The sequence below is a fragment of the Photinus pyralis genome, unplaced genomic scaffold, assembly GCF_008802855.1.
Source record: "Photinus pyralis isolate 1611_PpyrPB1 unplaced genomic scaffold, Ppyr1.3 Ppyr1.4_LG10, whole genome shotgun sequence".
In the NCBI taxonomy this organism is placed as follows: domain Eukaryota; kingdom Metazoa; phylum Arthropoda; class Insecta; order Coleoptera; family Lampyridae; genus Photinus; species Photinus pyralis.
Genome location: NW_022170250.1, coordinates 11825606 through 11843373, shown reverse-complemented (window position 1 = coordinate 11843373; position 17768 = coordinate 11825606). Strand labels below are relative to the sequence as shown.

Here is a 17768-nt window from a genome sequence, read left to right as displayed (position 1 = left end):
TTTTTAAGACAAATTTCTCTTACGTAATAAAGTACCTAAATAATTGATTTCGGAAGCTAGTTGCGAATGAAAGGGGCACAATGACGTGCCTGGACGGGTTCCCCTGTAAATAGAATCATGAGTGGAATCCATCATATGTATTTAGTTATTATGGAAAGCGTTTGCCATGACTACACTCATGGGATGTGGGTTGCATAACCTTAAGGGAAAAAAGGAATCACCCAACACAATTACATTCCCTTTTTATTACAATTATCCCAACTAGACGAAATAAGTTAATAACAAAAACCACACCATTACTTCCCCATGCGCTGTATGGACCACTCCTGCTGGCACAACGGGCAACGATTGTTCTGCTTAACCCACAGCGACATGCAGCAGTAGTGAAACGAGTGGTTGCACTCGCCCCAGACTACGACGCAGTCCTGCTTGCCGTAGAAGTCCCGCTTGCTCTCCGCCTGACAGCGAAGGCACGCGTCCATTACTTGCACACGACAAATCGCGCACGTATCGCACTCGACGTCCCAGCTCCACATCGCGACGGCGTTCCACTTTTTCAGCGTGAACATCTTCTCCGGTTTTATGCTTTCGTTGTCCATGCGTTCGACTCCGTCGGCCATTGTAGGGCTTCTGGAATTACTTTTTAATAGACAAAGGGGTCGATTGCAAAATAACCTGCAAATCTGCGATGGGCGGTCACTTTGAACTATTATTTAACAGTTGAACTACTTTGGGCGTATTTAGTTCAAATGCCCTCTGGGAATTTATCTAATGCGAATTATTTCCTCTTAACTCGAGTTCCTGTGGCCCCGACACTTTACTTTTTAACAGAAGGATTTATATCATGCATGAGAACATAATACGTCAGATAGTAATAGTTTCCACTTACGCCGACTTCCTTTTGGCTGTGATTATGATGTACCCATTTTGGGACATTTTCTATTAGGAGTCCAGGTTATAACAAAATGTCAATTACCTTCTTGGGTTCCTGTCATCCTGATGCACTAATTTAAAAGAAAGATTTATATCAAAAGATTATACTAACTTGGAAGGAGATACTGCTTTCCCTTCCTCGATCCTCATTTTTGGAGGGAAAATGTGTATCTGTCAGTAGATTAGGATAAAATAGAAGGTGTCCTTTAGTGAATTACCTCCTATTTACACTTTCTTGGGTTCTATGATCTTGATAAGTGTTACAAGTGTAAAAAGACAGATCGTAACGAGATTCTACTACGGAGGAGGTTGGAGTTGCGACATTAAGGGATGCTATCAGAGGAATTCTAATGCTTTACCATGATCATTGCGTAACACGGTGGGCGGTTTTTAGATCAGGGGATTTTTTCAGTACCAAATTCCGTCATGCTTGCTTCCACGAAGTCCCAGGTGCTGGGTCATTCCCCATCGATGGTGAACGATCAAAATGATCGCGAAACAGCGTACAAACGCCCTTTTATCGCTCCACAAAACCATCCATTCATAACTTCTTACAAACCAATTCCAAGAACCATGATCTAAATAAACAAATTAATCGTCTAGACGCAATAATCAAGTGCATCAGTACAGAAAAATTACGGTTTTTTTTCTGCTTAACTGAAAAATGAATGTATACACACTAATTACGATTAAAACTTAATTGCTCAATTAAAAATCATACGATTTTGTTGAAAAAAAATGACGATAAAGTTTATTGTTCGGAAAAAAGCGCGCAATGCGATTACGCTATCGTTAAGCATTGTCACCTTCCCCGTTGGGTTAACGGCGCCGTTACCAGGTCGTACTTTTTTCCTAATTAATTTCGATTTCAATTAACGAAAGGGTATCGAGAAAAAAAGGCGAGTTTAGGATCGGTGGCGTAATCAAAGATGTTTACATTATCGCTTTCGAGATAACGGCGTCGCTTCTTTATAAATTAATGTTGAAGTACCGATAAGGACGCATTAGTGATTTGGTTTTGAAACGGTGAAGGATGTCGAAAATTTTGGATTACGATCGCCGCTTCTCGGATCAGTCGGATACGAAGTGCGCGCAGATCATCACGAAGAGCACGACGATCACGAAGGACATCCTGGAGGATCTGGGGCCGAAAAGTGCGTCGCTCTGCGGACGCGATTACAACACGCGACACTTATGGGGTAAGCGCGACGATGACGTTGAACCTCGGAGGTTATCGCTTTAACCCCGTCGACTAGCTCAAATTAATTAACAATTTCAAGGTGGGAATAGACCAAGCAAATATTTGTTGTGCAACAGTCGAAAAACACACAAGTTTACACAGTGGATACGTGTTGGCAACACGTAGCCATACTGTGTATACTTGTGTGTTTTTCGACTGTTGCACGACAATATTTGCTTGGTCTATTCCCACCTTCACGCTCTGATTTCCCTCCAGTTCTCTGCGGTTTGTCAGTCCTTTTTCTCACGAGCTGCTCCTGTATTGGATTGATGTTCGGCACGACTCAGCTGGACGATTACGTGCTGTCGGTGAGTTAAACGTCGGTCGGAAACCGCGGACGAGGTGTAATCGGAGTTTGTAGCAAATCACGCTGAAGAACGACACCCTCAGTTATCAGATGTGGAAGGGACCGGCGGTTAAGACGTACCTAAATGTCTACGTCTTCAACTACACGAACGTGGAGGCGTACGAGAACGGGGACGCGGAGAAGCTGCAGGTCGACGAAATCGGCCCGTACGTCTACGAGGAGACCATGGAGAAGGTCAACGTGAAGTTTCACGCCAACGGCACCGTCAGCTATCAGGAGAAGAGGGTGCATCGCTATCGCGACGATCTCTCGGGGGGACGCTCGCCGAACGACAGCGTGATCGTCCCCAACCTGCCGATGCTGGTCTGAGAATCCGTGGCCCGCTTATCACGTTGTAGCTAATATCACGGATTTCAGGGGGCGGCGGCTACGGGCAAGGATTACCTTTACCCGTTTCGTCTGATGCTGTCTGGAGTTTTTCATCAGCTCGACGCCAAGCCCTTCATCAACGTCCCGATCGACAAGTTCATTTGGGGCTATGACGACGTCTTCTACTCGGTCGTCAAGGACGTGCTGAGCTTCTACAGGAAGCTTCCGTTGGAAAAGTTCGGCATTCTCGGAACGGTAAGATTTACTACCTCGCTTCCTCCCCAATCCTTCAACTACTCTTCGCGTTTTCTTTTCATTTTCTTCGCCACATTCCTGACTCAATTTTCTGTGTTTTCCCGAGAAATTTTGGTGCAGTCGTTTTTGGTAAAAAAGGAAGTGTATACACTGCCTTTTATTGAGGCCTGAAAAAAAATTGACCGGGAAAAAAGTTTTTCTGATAGAATTTGCCCTGTAGAATCCATAATTTCAAACAGTTCCAAGATTGGACTCCTAGATCAAAAGTTATAGCCCTTTGAATTTTTGGTCGAAATTGGTTTCTAGTCTATAACTTTTGATTGAGAGGTGCATTCTTTTTTGGTAAAAAAGGAAGTGGGGGAGGGGGTATTCTATACTCCACAGACCCTATACCCGGTGACACTTTATTTCACAAAACGTTTAGTCATCAGAGCTTCCGCCATCAGCATCAGAACCTTTTCTCCTACAAAAATTTCAGAGAACGTACTACCAAGGGGTCTGGGGGGGTATGGAATACCCCCCAGGAGTACTCTCCGCAAAGGAGGACCCGATAACTTCTCTTCTTATAACCTTCTGCGCTTATGGGCATTTTCTGGTAATGAAAATCGTATACAGGGGGGTACTCCATATCCCCCCGTGACACTTCACCTCACAAAATGTTTAAATAGCCCTCATGGCTTTCGCAATTGTTTTTGGGAAACTACCATATCCTTTTTTCCAAAAAGAATTTCAATAAACGTATCACCGGGGGGTCTGGGGGGTGTGGAATACCCCTCAGGAGTACTCTTCGCAAAGGAGGACCCGATAACTTCTTTTCTTATAACCTTCTGCAATTATGAGCATTTTCTGGAAATGAAAATCGTATACTGGGTGGTATTGAATACCCCCCAGACCCCCCGGTGACACTTTACCTCACAAAATGTTTAAGATCCCTCAGGGCTTTCGCAATTGTTTTTGGGAAGACTACCATACCCTTTTTTCCAAAAAGAATTTCAGTAAACGTACCACCGGGGGGTCTGGGGGGTATGGAATACCCCCCAGGAGTACTCTTCGCAAAGGAGGACCCGATAACTTCTTTTCTTATAACCTTCTGCACTTATGAGCATTTTCTGGAAATGAAAATCGTATACTGGGGGGTATTCCATACCCCCCAGACCCCCTGGTGACACTTTACCTCATAAAATGTTTAAGTATCCCTCAGGGCTTTCGCAATTATTTTTGGGAAGACTACCATACCCTTTTTTCCAAAAAGAATTTCAGTAAACGTACCACGGGGGGGTCTGGGGGGTATGGAATACCCCCCAGGAGTACTCTTCGCAAAGGAGGACCCGATAACTTCTTTTCTTATAACCTTCTGCACTTATGAGCATTTTCTGGAAATGAAAATCGTATACTGGGGGGGAATATTCTATACCCCCCCAGCCCCGCCGATAACACTTTATATCCCATAAAACGTTTAGCCACGAGGGTTTTCGCCATAGTTTACAGGATAAAGGCCTTTTCTCCAACAAAAATGACATGGAATGTACCACCGGGGGGTATGGAAAACCCCCCCAGCAGTATGTGCCCTCAGCAAAGGCACCTCTTTCCCTATATACCTTTCCATATACCCTCATGAAAGCTTTTTGCAAATCATGTACCTACCGGGGGTTCCACAACATCCGGGAGGGGGGGATAAATGTAGTAACAGTAGGCTCACCCTTTAGATCACCTTCCCTTGTTTCACGTCCCTTACGTGCCTTCTCCAGGTTTGCTCACTTACGATTGTTGCAGAGGAAGGGAACCTCCGAAGACGTCTTCTCGGTGCACAGCGGCGTGAACAACATTAACAAGGTGAAGCAGATCGACACGTTCAACGGCAATAATTACCTGCCCTATTGGGGCTCGGAGCAATGCAACGAGGTGAAGGGAAGCGACGGCTCGGCATTCGCCCCTATGGACGTTAGACGGAGGGGGCCCATCTCGGTTTTTAATAAGGAAATGGCACGTACCATCAAGCTCATCTACGACCAAGACGTGAAGATATTCAATGGCAAAGTCACGGCCGCCAGATACATCATGCCCAAGAGTACGTTCGATTCGGCTGAGCGCAACGTGGACAACGAATGCTACTGCGTAGACGAGTGCTCGCCGCAGGGCGTCTTCAACACCGCCGCCGCAGCTTTCGGTAGGAAACCTTCGTTTCGACCACTAAACTGACCATCTACCTTCAGGTGCTCCGATCTTCATGTCGTTACCCCACTTCTACAATGCAGAGGACGAGATCAAAACCGGCGTGGACGGTATGAAACCCCACCAAGTAGCCGACAACTACGTTTTGGTTCACCCCACCCTCGGATTTGCCATGGGGGGTAGAAGCAGTCTGCAGCTTAACGTCCAGGTGCAAAAGTCCCTCGGCATGAGCCAGCTGGAGATGTTCGAGAACGACATAATACTCCCAATGGCTTGGGTACAAATGGTAAGCGCCCCCGCCTGCATCACCCCGGTAAATCTAACACCCACCACCATCTACAGGCCCTAGAAGAAAGTGACCTCCCCGACGCCATCACCAACAGCATTTACCTCGTCAGCCTTACAGTGCCGACGATCGAGCTCTGTCTAAAATACGGCAGCATCCTCGGCGCAATCGTCACCTTTGTCTCGATCGTAATAATCGTCACCGGCACGTGGTCGCCCCGCAAACGCCGATAGTCTACGTTCGTACGGCTCATTTGTTTTAGAATCGGCCCGAGTACTTCGTCCGTCCGCACCGCAATAATGAAGACTGAATCGTTAAGTTAGTTTGTAATAATAATAATAATCGAATACAAAATACGAAAATCAGTGTCTTTTCATTCTGCCGCGTCGATTCTTCTTCGGCCCCTTCACGAAGCACCAGTCCACGCCGATCGTCTGCCCGAGTATCTCGCCGCCGTCGAGCGCCTCGCGAGCGTTGTTCGCCTCCTCGAACTCGCCGTACTCGACGAGCGCGTACCCCTTCAGAAAGCCGGTGCGTCGGTCCAAGTTGATCGCGAGATTCTTGATCGGCCCGAACTCGGAGAACTTCTCGCTGAGATCCTCCTCGGACGCCTCCTCGTGGACGGACGTTATGAACAGTATCCAGCCCTCGACGGACTTTTGCGGTCCCGACTCGTCGGAGTAGTCGCCGGGGTCGACGCTCTCGTAGCCCTTCTTCTCGTGCTCGCGACGCTCGCCCGTACCGAAGCCGCGACCTTTGCGTCGCAGCACTTTGTCCTTGAGGCGGAGTACGCCCTGATCGCCGTCGTCTTCGACGTCCAAGTCGACGGAATCGTTGATGTCCAGCACGTCTGCCATTTCTACGTATAAAGCTTCCGGATAATCGTACAAAGCGAGTTCAAAACAGTCAACATAACCTTAAAATCTGATGTCGGCTTTGGCCGCATTCAACAAAGTTCTTAACGATATGACAAATGGTCGCATTCAATTGTAAATTACTGAGGTTATGTAATTAGATTCAAAACAATACATTTGGAATTATTTTGGAGCCTTTACACGCATTCGACCTTAGATTTTGGGCTATTTCACGACTCGGATAACACAGTTGGCGAAGTTTAAGAGCCTTTAAAAACCTTACGGATGTATTATATCCGATCCTGAAAGACGCTCGAGAGCTGTTCCAAGCTTTTAAGTGCACTTAAGAGACCTTTAAAAGCATCTAAGAGCTTATCAGGGGTGGCCATACTTTCTACGAGCATCTAAAGACCTTCACACATCTAAGACGACATGTTTTAAAGCCCTTAAGTCTTTAAAATTACAGGAAATCAGGTACCAATTCCTGAGGTCCAAGAAGTTCAAAATATAAAGGTTTTTATAAATACTAAAGGACCTTTAATTAGCGTTGGAAGTATATAAAACGTTTAAGACCCGAGTTATTAAATGTTAATCCAAGAAGCTTTTAGACCCGTGAATTGATACTAATTACTCCTTGAGAAGCTTTGAAAGGTCACCACCAGAGCTTTCAAGCCTTTTATTCTAAGAATCTCCATGAATGTCAAAAATGCTCATAAAGCTCCTTTCGAACACTTACGAAAACCCCCGAATTTACCGCAATTAAAGATATGCCCTTTATTAATTAAAAAGTAATCTTAACTAGTTAAAGCCCGCCCGCCCCCTTTCACTACAATGCTCCCGAGCGTGACTAACGTAATGGTAAATACGTCGCCCTCGTCCGGCCTGGTGTAATTGGCGACGTACTTGGCGACCAAGTTCGGAATCGTCTGGAATTTGACGATGCAGGCGACGCCGCACTCGGCCGTCCTGTTCCCCTCGAGGTCGCAGTCGTGCGGGTCGAAGATGTAGTACAGGCCCTCCCTGAAGAAGAGCGCGACGTGCTCGTTACGCGTGGAGAGCACGCAGAACTGCTCCTGCTGGAAGTAGTTGATGAGGGCGAGCTCCAGGTTGGGCGCGCTGAGAGTGTTCTTCATTACGGGCTTGTAGACCTTTAACGCAACCTCGACGTCCTTTATGAACACCTTACGCAGGATGTTCGCCATTCCCAGTTTGGGATTGCGAGGGCTGTACGTGATGTAGGAGTCCTTGTAGAGTTGGTCGCCTACGTCGAGGATCATGTCGATTTGTCGGTAGTGCCACGTCGATATCAAAGAGAGGCGGTGAACGACGAACGCCGCGAAGCAGTTGGCGATGTCCTGGTTGCCGCGCGAGTTCGCGCTGTACTCCTTGGAGGATTGACTCTTGGTGCCGCGCAGCAGGGCGTCCCCGTTGGGCAGGCCGTGGTACTGCAGACGACCGATCTTGGCCAAACGGCGCGCCTCCTTCCTCCTGCGTTCCTCCGCCGCCATTTTCCGCAGCTGCCTTTTGTCGTAGGGACCGGGCACCGCCCGCTCCCCCTTCACCAACTCCATCGTCCCGCAATCGCGCTCCCTTTTCTTCTTCGGCTTGGTTTTCGCGTTGCCCACGACTATTTCCACGGGAGTTATCACGAACTCCCCCCTCCGTTTGGTCTTGTCGGTCACGTTCGCGATGAAATGGTCCGCCGCCATTTTGACGGTCTCGAAAATGAGCAAGCACGCCGTACCGCCCGAGAGGTAAAGGCCGGCGGGTCCGCGTGGGTTCGGATCGTACATGTAGACGAAGCCGGGCTGCTCGTCCTCCTCCCAAATTGCGACGGTGAGAGTTTCGGTCTCGATGACCCCGTGCGTGTTTTCCTCGAAGAAGTTCTCCAAGCCTGAAACGAGAATGGAATTAATTCGACGGGTAATTGTGACGTAATTATTACCCTGGCGTATGTTCATAATTGACGGGTGCTTGATGTCGATCATTCCCCTTTGGTCGGTGGTGCGCAGCCCGAAGTTGGCGCGAAGTAACCCGACCTTGTAGTCTTTGTTCACCAGGTGGACCGTTAGGCCTTGCTCCCACGGGTTGTACTCGTAGCCGAGGGATTCTAGAGTGGACATGTAGAGCTCATCGCCGAGGTAGAGTATGTCGTCGACGATGGGGGTCGTCCACGTGCTCGGGTTGTGCACCAGAGACATCGAGAGGGCGATGATTGCGACCGGGGCCGATTGCACGTTTCGGCCGCGTCCGAATTTGTCGTCCTCCTGGCTGAAGGTGCCGCGCAAGATGTGCTTGCCGGGCATTACCCCCGTTATCCCGGTGTACTTCGGCGGCTCCTCCTTCACCGGCTTCTCTTCAGGCTTGAGCGGTCTCGGGCACGGCGTCACGCGAATTCTCACCGAGTGAATCGCGAAACCGTTCCGGCCCTCCTTCGGGAGATTGCCGAGGAAAATGTCGGCGATCGCGTTCGTGTTTAGGCACCGCGTGATGCACGCCTCGCCGCTTGGGCAGGTCGCCCCGCAGGGCCCGCGCGAGTTGGAATCGAACATGTAGTAGATCTTCACCCCCTTCCAGATGGCGCAGGTCAAATTCTTGCAGGCGATTATTCCAAAGCGATGGTCTTTGAAGAACTCCTCCAGCGCCCTTCGCACGTCGGCCACGTCCTTGGAGCCTTCGGCGTAGATGTCGCCGGTAACGGCGTCCTGGTGAAGCTCGACCGTCATCTGGTCGAGCCCGATGCAGAAAACGCGCTCCACATCCTCCACCCCGAAGGTTTGCCCGTTCATAATCGTCTCGATTTCCTCGGCGCTCAGCCCCAGCTCCTTGTTCGCTCTAAGCTCTTGGTAACGCCTCTTTCGGGTGGCGGTGTAGAGGCGGTCCCCGTACTTTAGGATGTCGTTCACGGTGCCGCTCTTAAATTTATTGATCACGTAGCGTTTGGCATACGCCAAGGCGGCGTAGCACATCGCCAGCGACTGTCTCCCACGGTTTTTCGGTGGAAACATCTCGTCGGAGTTATCGGTGGTTCCTCTAAGTATCCAGAGACCGCGATCGATTTCCTTGAACGCGTACCAATCGCCGGAATAGTTGTCTTCTCTCGCCGTCTTCGAGTTGAACACGTTCTTCAGGTCGGGGCGATTGACGACCGTTATCGGAAACATTTTGAAATCCAGCGCCTCGCGTCGATTAGGCGGGGTGTTCTCGTAAACGTGCTCGATCAGTTTGTCGGCGGACGTGAACCACACGACGCATGCCGCCCCATCCGTTTCCTTCCGCTTCCAGTACGACGGACTGTGCTTGACTATCTCCACCTCCGGGAGCCTGAAACGGAAGCGATCAGCGCCAGAGTCGCGTGGTCGATACTCACTCGTCGCCCCCGCCCAGCTTCTTCTTCGCCATCTCGCTTACGAATTTCGGATCATCGCCGCCTCCCTCCTCGTCCTCCGGCACGTCCACCTTAGCGCTCCACTCCTCCTTTCCGAAGACCTGTCCGAATTGGTCGCGCGGCTTCGGATCGAAGAGGTAGTAGACGTTGCCATCGAACCACGTCGCGACATTGTAGAGGTTGCTGGTGATCAGCAGCTCAAACTCGTCGTTGTCGCTCGCGGGCGCCCTCTGGTAGAACGCCTTAATCTGCGGCCAGAAGTTCTGCTCGAAGTTGCCGACCAGGGGTCCGCCGAAATTCATGACGAATTTGTTGGTTCCGATGTGAAACTCGCGCAGGCAGTTTTCCGCGTAGACCTCGTCGACGTCCTCCTCCGGAGTGAGATCGGTCCGTCGTTCGCGCGCGACCATCGTGTCCGTGAAGAGCCTATCGCCGATCTTGAGAACCTCCTCGACGATGTCCTGGCTCCAGATGCTCGCCGGGTAGATCTTCATCATGGCCATCGCCACCAGGCACATCGGAATCGTCTGTTTGCCGGCGTTCAACTTGAAGATGCCGGAGCGTTCGCTGAAAACCGACCGCAGGATGGCGGAGTGCGGACTCAGCTCGGCGTAGTTGTTCAGGGGCGGCCTCGAGACTCCGCCCGCCTCCATTTCCCAAACGGAGACGGTAACGCGACCGATGTTGAACGAGTTGTTCTGGCCCGGTTGCAGGTTGGCCTCGATGCTCAGCGCCAGGTCGTCCATGTTTGAGAAGCGCATAACGCACGCGGTCCCATAACCTGTAATAGCACGTTGTAACGGTAGCTGTTGTTGTGAAACACGAAATATTTGGTGGAAATACAAAGAATAAATTTGGCGACCGTGATGGAAATGAAGTTCATCTTGTCTGCGTTGTTTAATTTGAATGGCGACATCTCAACTAAACTTGCAAAACTATAAAACGAAGGAAAGTGTATCGATTACCAAGGAGATGGCGCACATGTACCTTTTGTGTTAAAGGCACTAAATATAAAAAGTACCCCAATTCATTGGGCTCGTGTGTTAGAGAGAGAACGCATGATTTTTGCCCAAAAATGGCGGAAGTTACCAGATTCTAGTAACTTTAATATTAGGGATTGTTCCACCTGTTTGGAGATATATGTATATATTTTTATAAAACATGACAGTACTATGAAGTTAGGTTATAAAAAATTACAGCTATTCAGATTTTATTTGTCAATTTTTTTAAGTTGGCAGCAAATTTGTCCAAAAATGGCGGATGATTGCGGTACTTTCTATATCTAGTGACTTTATTTTGTATTTAAACTAACTATTCAAAAACCGGGCCATTGAATTACAATTGCACTACAGATCTTGCAAGATTCCGCACCTTTTGAACTGCCATTTAAGTAAAATTAAGTGCGACGTGGCTATTAATCGCATAAATTCAAATGCAATTTGAAAGTTGCGTACGTGGCGACATCTCAACTAAACTTGTACAACTATAAAATACCTACCGTTAATCATCCCCTTCTCGTCGCGGCTATGCGAATCGTAGTAGTAAAACGCTTGGTCCTTCTTCCAGATGGCCACGGAAACGGAACGCGCGGTGACGATGGCGCTGTTGTTGTCCCGGAAAAAGGTGGCGATGCCACTTTTAAGATTGAGCGTGTCGTCGTAATCTTTGGCGTCGATCAGGCCGTTCACGGCGCACTCCTCGATGTCGAAGTTGATCTCGGTCCCCTCCAACGCGCATTTCCGGTTAAGCTCGTCGACGAGCAGCTTTCCGTCGCGAAACTTGTTGCCGCTCTTCAATTTCGCGACGCACTCCTTGTAGTAGGGCTCGGTCTGGATGAGAATTTCGTCGACGTCCTCCGTCGTCCACTTGCTCTCCGGTTTGATGAGCGCGAACGCGAGGGAGAGCGCGGCCGCCGCCGTGCACTGAGTGCCGCGCACCTCCTTCTCGAACCGGCGGTCGTTCTGATTGAAGCTGCCGCGCAAAATCCACTTGCCGCTCGCGACACCTGCAACACGTTTCATTAGAACGCCAACGCTGGCGGGGTGGACCTTCGAATCCGTTCCAGGGGTCGGGCACCGGGACGTAGTCCCTGATCACGACCTTGCTCAAGAAGAACGGCTCACGGCGCAGGTTAGGCTCGACGTTCTTCATGTACACATCGACGAGGGTCTTCAGCTCGGAGTACCACGTGACGCAAGCCGCCCCCGGTTTGTACTCCAGCATCTGCAGCTGAGATCCCACCTGAATGCTCTTCACGATCACCAACCCCTTCTTGTCCCTCTCGTTCGGATCGAACATGTAAAACCGTCCATCCTCCGCCCAAATTGCCAGGACCAAAGGCCCCGTCACGACACAAGTCTGATTGTTCCGAAAGTACTCCTCCAAAGCGGGCAAAAGGTCGAGCACCCCCTGCTTTGTGCTTTTGAGCTTGCCGATCGTCGTGTACTCCTCAACGTCGGGGGTAAACACGCGATCGCCCAGCATGAACGTTTTGGCCACCTTGGTGACCTTAAGCGCCCTGCCCGCCGGAAGCGATTTCACCGAGTCCGCGTAGATCCTCTCGCCGCATTTCAGAATTTCGTCGACGACCCTTCGGAACCACCTCCGCGACTTGCACAGCCTCAGCATTGCGAGCGAGGAAATCGCGTTGGCCGCGCTCTGCTTGCCGCCGTTCTTCGTGTAGCGAAGGTCGCCCTGGTGCGTCGAAGCGTGCAGGATCCCCATCCTCTCGCTGATCACCGGCGCAAAGTACGTGACGGAGTCGGCGCGAGGTCGCTCGATCGGCACCACGCCCTCCTTCGGCGATTCGCCGACCTCCGGCGCGAACTCGTTCGCCTCCACCTCCAAGTTCACATCTTCCTCCTCTTCCAGAGTCACGACCGCCTGGACCTTCTCCTCCAGTTCGTCCGATTTCGGCGGCTTGGCGGGGGGAACGCGAGGCTCGAGCACGAACTCCGGTTCGCCAATTGGGCAATGGGGCGGGATTAAGTTCGCGGCCGGCGGGACCACGTCGATCTTCACCAAGCGTATGATGGAGCAGGGAGTCAGCACGAATCCCGGATTGCTCCGCGTGCCAAAGGTTTCGTGTATAACATTCACCAAGGAGTCCGTATCCTTGAAGCGCATCACCGCCGCGAAACCCATCCCAGGGAGACCGCGCCAAGGGTGGCCTTCGCGGTCGTGACCGCTTGGGTCAAATAGGTAGTAGTCCTTCCCTGAAAAAGCACGGGGTCACCAGGACGCCTCTCCGAATGGGAACCTACCGATGTACCACAACGCCATGTGATGCCTTTCCACGGTCAGTACTCCGGAACCGTGCTCGTTGAAGAAGTCGCCAATGACCCGGCTTAAAAACGGTGAGTCGTCGACGTCCTCGTAAAGGCGCCCCACGTGCTTATTTCCCTTAAACGTAATCGTGACCTTCGTGTCGTAGAAGAAGAACGAGGGATACACCTCGCATAACAGCAGGTGGGTCTTGGCACGATCGCTTTGGTGAAGAATCGTCGAGATGTACAACTGATCCCCCAGGTCTAAAATTTGGTCGATGGTGCCGAAGTCCCATTTTGACATTCGGTAGAACTTTGACAGCGCAATTGCCACCACGCAGTTACATGGCGCTGTAAGCAAAATAACGTTGAGTCTGCCCCGTTCCGTGACACAAACAAACTTTGAAATCCGTTCGTCCTCTTCTTGTACCTCTTGTGCGTCTCGGAGAAGCTTCCCAGCAGCAAAATTCGATCTTTCAAAACGCGAAACTTGTGCCAGACCTGTCCCAAACTGGACACCTCCAACTTCTGCGTGATGCCCGGCGGCTTCTCGTACTTCGGCCGCCTCTTCCTCTTCTTGCGCTGATCGGGCGGTACCCAGGTCTTGGTGGCGACGGGAGGGTAGTCGATTTTGGGCCTCGGCTGGAAGGCGATTTTGTTCTTTTTCCCCCTTAAACGACGCCATTGACGGCGGTTGTTTCAATTTCAAGGGTTTACTTACATGGTCCACTAAAAATTTTGAACGAAGATTCAAAAATTCTGACGCCTGTCAAAGAGATCCCTTTTGTTTTTGCGGACTTACAGCTTTGACCTATTTTTTAAAGGCGAAAATGGAGTTACCCGATCAAACGAGGGGAGGTGCAAGACCCCCTCAAACATTATGCTTATCTAACGATGTTGTTGTATCAGGACCACAGAAATGCCTTCTAACACAAAATGTTACTAATTTATTGCCCATTATAGTATCCTGATACAAAGCTTGTACGAGCTTAATGCAAAATTCTCTTGGTCAAACTGAAAGTCAATTGGCAAACACTTTCTTGTGCATTATGGCCTCCTAATACAAATTGCGAGAATTCATACTAACGGAAACAAATTCACAGCAAAGTTTAGATGAACGATTATATTCTCCTGATACTTCCTCCTACCTCCTCGCACATATATTCTCCTGATACAAATTTGTAAACATTCAAGACAACGTAAGGCGTTGAAATATTTCCGTGGATAATCGAATAAGACCTCTTCATAACTGACCCCCTGCGCCACGTTCTCTGAAATTCCATTTTGGAGCAGACGACTTAATAGTCTGCTGATCAGAGTACTGCCGGGGAGTATTTCATAACCCCAGACTTCCGATGCTACGGTCCAGGTCCATCATGTTTTCCTGGTATCCACAAGAATGTTACAAGAAAGCTAACTAACTAAACCATCTAAAATGCAGTTTTTATTACCATTTATTGATCCCGAAATTTAAATTTTCTCCACTTGTTTAAAATTTATAACTTCTATCGCATTTTCTGATCCCCTGACACGAAACAAATATTTTCATCAGGAGACCATAACATGCGAGAAAGTGTTTAAACCAATGTTACACCTACTAACAGAAATTTCTAAAAAAAGATATTTGTATCAGGGGATCATAATAAGCGAGAAGATATTTATCAAAGAATATTATACTTACTTGCGTTCCTGAGCTTCTCATACAAAAATTTTTAAAGCCGACATTTTGATCAGGGGACCATAACAAGCGAGAGAGTGTTTACCAAGATTATAACTTCCCAGTCACTAAAGAAAAAGATTTGTATCAAGGGAACATAATCCACGAGAAGGAATGTATCAGGGAAGATTATATATACCTAACTGCGTTCTTGAGCTTCTCATACAAGAATTTTTAAAGGCGAGATTTTGATCAGGAGACCATAACATGCCAGAGAGTGTTTACCAAGGTTATACCTCCCCACAGTCATTTCCAAAAAAAAAGATTTGTGTCAGGGGATCATAATACGCGAGAAGGTTTTATTAAAGAATATTATAACCTAAATTATATCTCTCCACAACAATATCTAAAAATTTATTTGTATCAGGAGATCATAATACGTGAGAAGGTATTTATCAGGCAATATTATTCCTAACTGCGTTCCTGAACTCCTTACACGAGCATTTTTAAAACACACATCTCTCATCAGGAGACCATAACATGCGAGAGTATGTCAACGATACGTTACACCTCTGCACAATCATATCTAAAAAAAGATTTCTACCAAGGGACCATAATTCGCGAGAAGGTATTTATCAGGGAATATTATATACACCTAACTGCGTTCTTGAGCTTCTCATAAAAGAATTTTTAAAGCCGACATTTGGATCAGGACACCAGAACATGCTAGAGAGAGTGTTTACCAAGAGTATACCTCCCCACAGTCATAAAAAATGCAAAGATTACTACCTGCATTAAATAAACACAAAATAACAACAAACATTTATGGAGCGACGCGAATACGACCGCCACTCAAGACAAATGCCAAACGTAACCCGCGTTCGTGCTTTCTAGATGACGCAGGCAGCTTTTCCCCAACTAAAAATTGCATGGTTGCCAACTCTCAAAAATGTATGTATCGTCGTAAGTTGTATATACAGGGTGGAACCTCTCAGGTGTATGGAAGTGCGAAACCTCCTGATACCAAACGAAATTTGCCATTGAAATATTTTTGTGGGTGATAGGAAAAGACCACCTCAACCATTATGTTCTCCTGGTAGCCAGACAAAATTATACATGAATTTTCTGATTAGCACTTCGTGTATTAGGAGCTCCTCGCACATTATAAGCTCCTGATACCAAATTGGAAAAGATTTAAAACGAAATTTGACTTTGAAATATATTTGTGGGTGATAGGAAAAGACCTCCTCAACCATTATGTTCTCCTGGTAGCTAGTCAAAATTTTAGAAAAATTCTCTGATTCGCACTTCGTGTATTAGGAGCTGAAACACCTCCTCGCACATTATAACCTCCTGATACCAAATTGGAAAAGATTTAAAACTAAATTTGCCTTTGAAATACTTTTATGGGTGTATAGGAAAAGACCTCCTCAACCATTATGTTCTCCTGGTAACCAGACCAAATTTTATATGAATTTTCTAATTGGCACTTTGTGTATTAGGAGCTGAAACACCTCCTCGCTCATGATAATCTCCTGATACCAAATTGGAAAAGATTTAGAACGAAATTTGGCTTTGAAATATTTTTGTGGGTGTATAGGTAAAGACCTCCTGAACCATTATGTTCTCCTGGTAGCCAGACAAAATTTTACATACATTTTCTGATTAGCACTTCGTATATTAGCTGAAACACCTCCTCGCACATTATAACCTCCTGACACCAAATTGGAAAACATTTAAAACGAAATTTGGCTTCGAAATAGTTTTGTGGGTGATAGGAAAAGGCCTCCTCAACCATTATGTTCTCCTGGTAGCTAGACAAAATTTTACATGAATTTTCTAATTGGCATTTAGTGTATTAGGAGCTGAAACACCTCCTCGCACATTATAAGCTTCCAAATTGGAAAAGATTTAAAACTAAATTTGCCTTTGATATATTTTTGTGGGTGTATAGGAAAAGACCTCCTCAACCATTATGTTCTCCTGGTAGCCAGACAAAATTTTACAAAAATTCTCTAATTGGCACTTTGTGTATTAGGAGCTGAAACACCCCCTCGCACATTATAACCTCCTGATACCAAATTGGAAAACATTTAAAACGAAATTTGGCTTCGAAATAGTTTTGTGGGTGATAGGAAAAGACCTCCTCAACCATTATGTTCTCCTGGTAGCTAGACAAAATTTTACATGAATTTTCTAATTGGCATTTAGTGTATTAGGAGCTGAAACACCTCCTCGCACATTATAAGCTCCTGATACCAAATTGGAAAAGATTTAAAACTAAATTTGCCTTTGATATATTTTTGTGGGTGTATAGGAAAAGACCTCCTCAACCATTATGTTCTCCTGGTAGCCAGACAAAATTTTACAAAATTTTCTAATTGGCACTTTGTGTATTAGGAGCTGAAACACCTCCTCGCACATTATAACCTCCTGATACCAAATTGGAAAACATTTAAAACGAAATTTGGCTTCGAAATAGTTTTGTGGGTGATAAGAAAAGACCTCCTCAACCATTATGTTCTCCTGGTAGCCAGACAAAATTTTACAAAAATTCTCTAATTGGCACTTTGTGTATTAGGAGCTGAAACACCCCCTCGCACATTATAACCTCCTGATACCAAATTGGAAAATAGTTAAAACGAAATTTGGCTTTGAAATAATTTTGTGGGTGATAGGACCTTCTCAACCATTATGTTCTCCTGGGAGCCAGACAAAATTTTACATGAATTTTCTAATTGGCACTTTGTGTATTAGGAGCTGAAACACCTCCTCGCACATTATAAGCTCCTGATACCAAATTGGAAAAAATTTAAAACGAAATTTGACTTTGAAATATTTTTGTGGGCGATAGGAAAAGACCTCCTCAACCATTACGTTCTCCTGGTAGCCAGACAAAATTTTACATGAATTTTCTAATTGGCACTTTGTGTATTAGGAGCTGAAACACCTCCTCGCACATTATAACCTCCTGACACCAAACTGGCAAAGATTTAAAACGAAATTAGGCTTTGAAATAATTTTGTGGGTGATAGGAAAAG

At 47.3% G+C, this 17768-nt stretch overlaps 4 protein-coding genes across 6 annotated transcripts in view; 1 reads left to right on the top strand and 3 right to left on the bottom strand.

The window, feature by feature from the left end:
• Window positions 1-225: 225 nt before the first annotated feature.
• Window positions 226-1257, bottom strand: LOC116161652 (RING-box protein 2). 3 transcript variants are annotated; one of them, XM_031475078.1, is made up of 2 exons: window positions 1046-1257; window positions 226-630 (listed from the first exon to the last, which is right to left on the bottom strand). In XM_031475078.1, the coding sequence occupies exons 1-2, from the start codon at window positions 1081-1083 to the stop codon at window positions 297-299; spliced, it is 372 nt and encodes a 123-aa protein (XP_031330938.1). In that variant the 5' UTR covers window positions 1084-1257; the 3' UTR covers window positions 226-296. The 3 variants fall into 3 exon arrangements, with proteins under 3 accessions (XP_031330938.1, XP_031330937.1, XP_031330939.1); XM_031475077.1 differs by lacking the exon at window positions 1046-1257 and adding an exon at window positions 890-1004; XM_031475079.1 differs by lacking the exon at window positions 1046-1257 and adding an exon at window positions 676-782.
• Window positions 1258-1726: 469 nt separating this feature from the next.
• On the top strand, window positions 1727-5927 carry LOC116161659 (scavenger receptor class B member 1-like). Its single transcript, XM_031475089.1, has 7 exons — window positions 1727-2132; window positions 2390-2481; window positions 2535-2843; window positions 2898-3104; window positions 4878-5271; window positions 5318-5562; window positions 5619-5927. Exons 1-7 carry the CDS (start codon window positions 1967-1969, stop codon window positions 5793-5795), a joined length of 1590 nt encoding a protein of 529 aa, XP_031330949.1. The 5' UTR covers window positions 1727-1966; the 3' UTR covers window positions 5796-5927.
• On the bottom strand, window positions 5874-6521 carry LOC116161662 (RNA-binding protein 8A). The gene has a single exon (XM_031475093.1). The coding sequence runs from the start codon at window positions 6417-6419 to the stop codon at window positions 5925-5927; it is 495 nt and encodes a 164-aa protein (XP_031330953.1). The 5' UTR covers window positions 6420-6521; the 3' UTR covers window positions 5874-5924.
• A 654-nt stretch (window positions 6522-7175) lies between these two features.
• Window positions 7176-17768, bottom strand: part of LOC116161654 — a 41545-nt gene continuing 30952 nt past the window's right edge. Inside the window, exons 3-10 of the mRNA XM_031475083.1 lie at window positions 13792-13881; window positions 13472-13740; window positions 13068-13421; window positions 11853-13019; window positions 11303-11809; window positions 9787-10585; window positions 8362-9740; window positions 7176-8310 (exon numbers count right to left, since the gene is read on the bottom strand). Coding sequence (XP_031330943.1) covers window positions 7211-8310; window positions 8362-9740; window positions 9787-10585; window positions 11303-11809; window positions 11853-13019; window positions 13068-13421; window positions 13472-13740; window positions 13792-13793 — 5577 coding nt within the window. The 5' untranslated portion in view covers window positions 13794-13881 and the 3' untranslated portion in view covers window positions 7176-7210. The remainder of the gene's footprint in view (window positions 8311-8361; window positions 9741-9786; window positions 10586-11302; window positions 11810-11852; window positions 13020-13067; window positions 13422-13471; window positions 13741-13791; window positions 13882-17768) is intronic.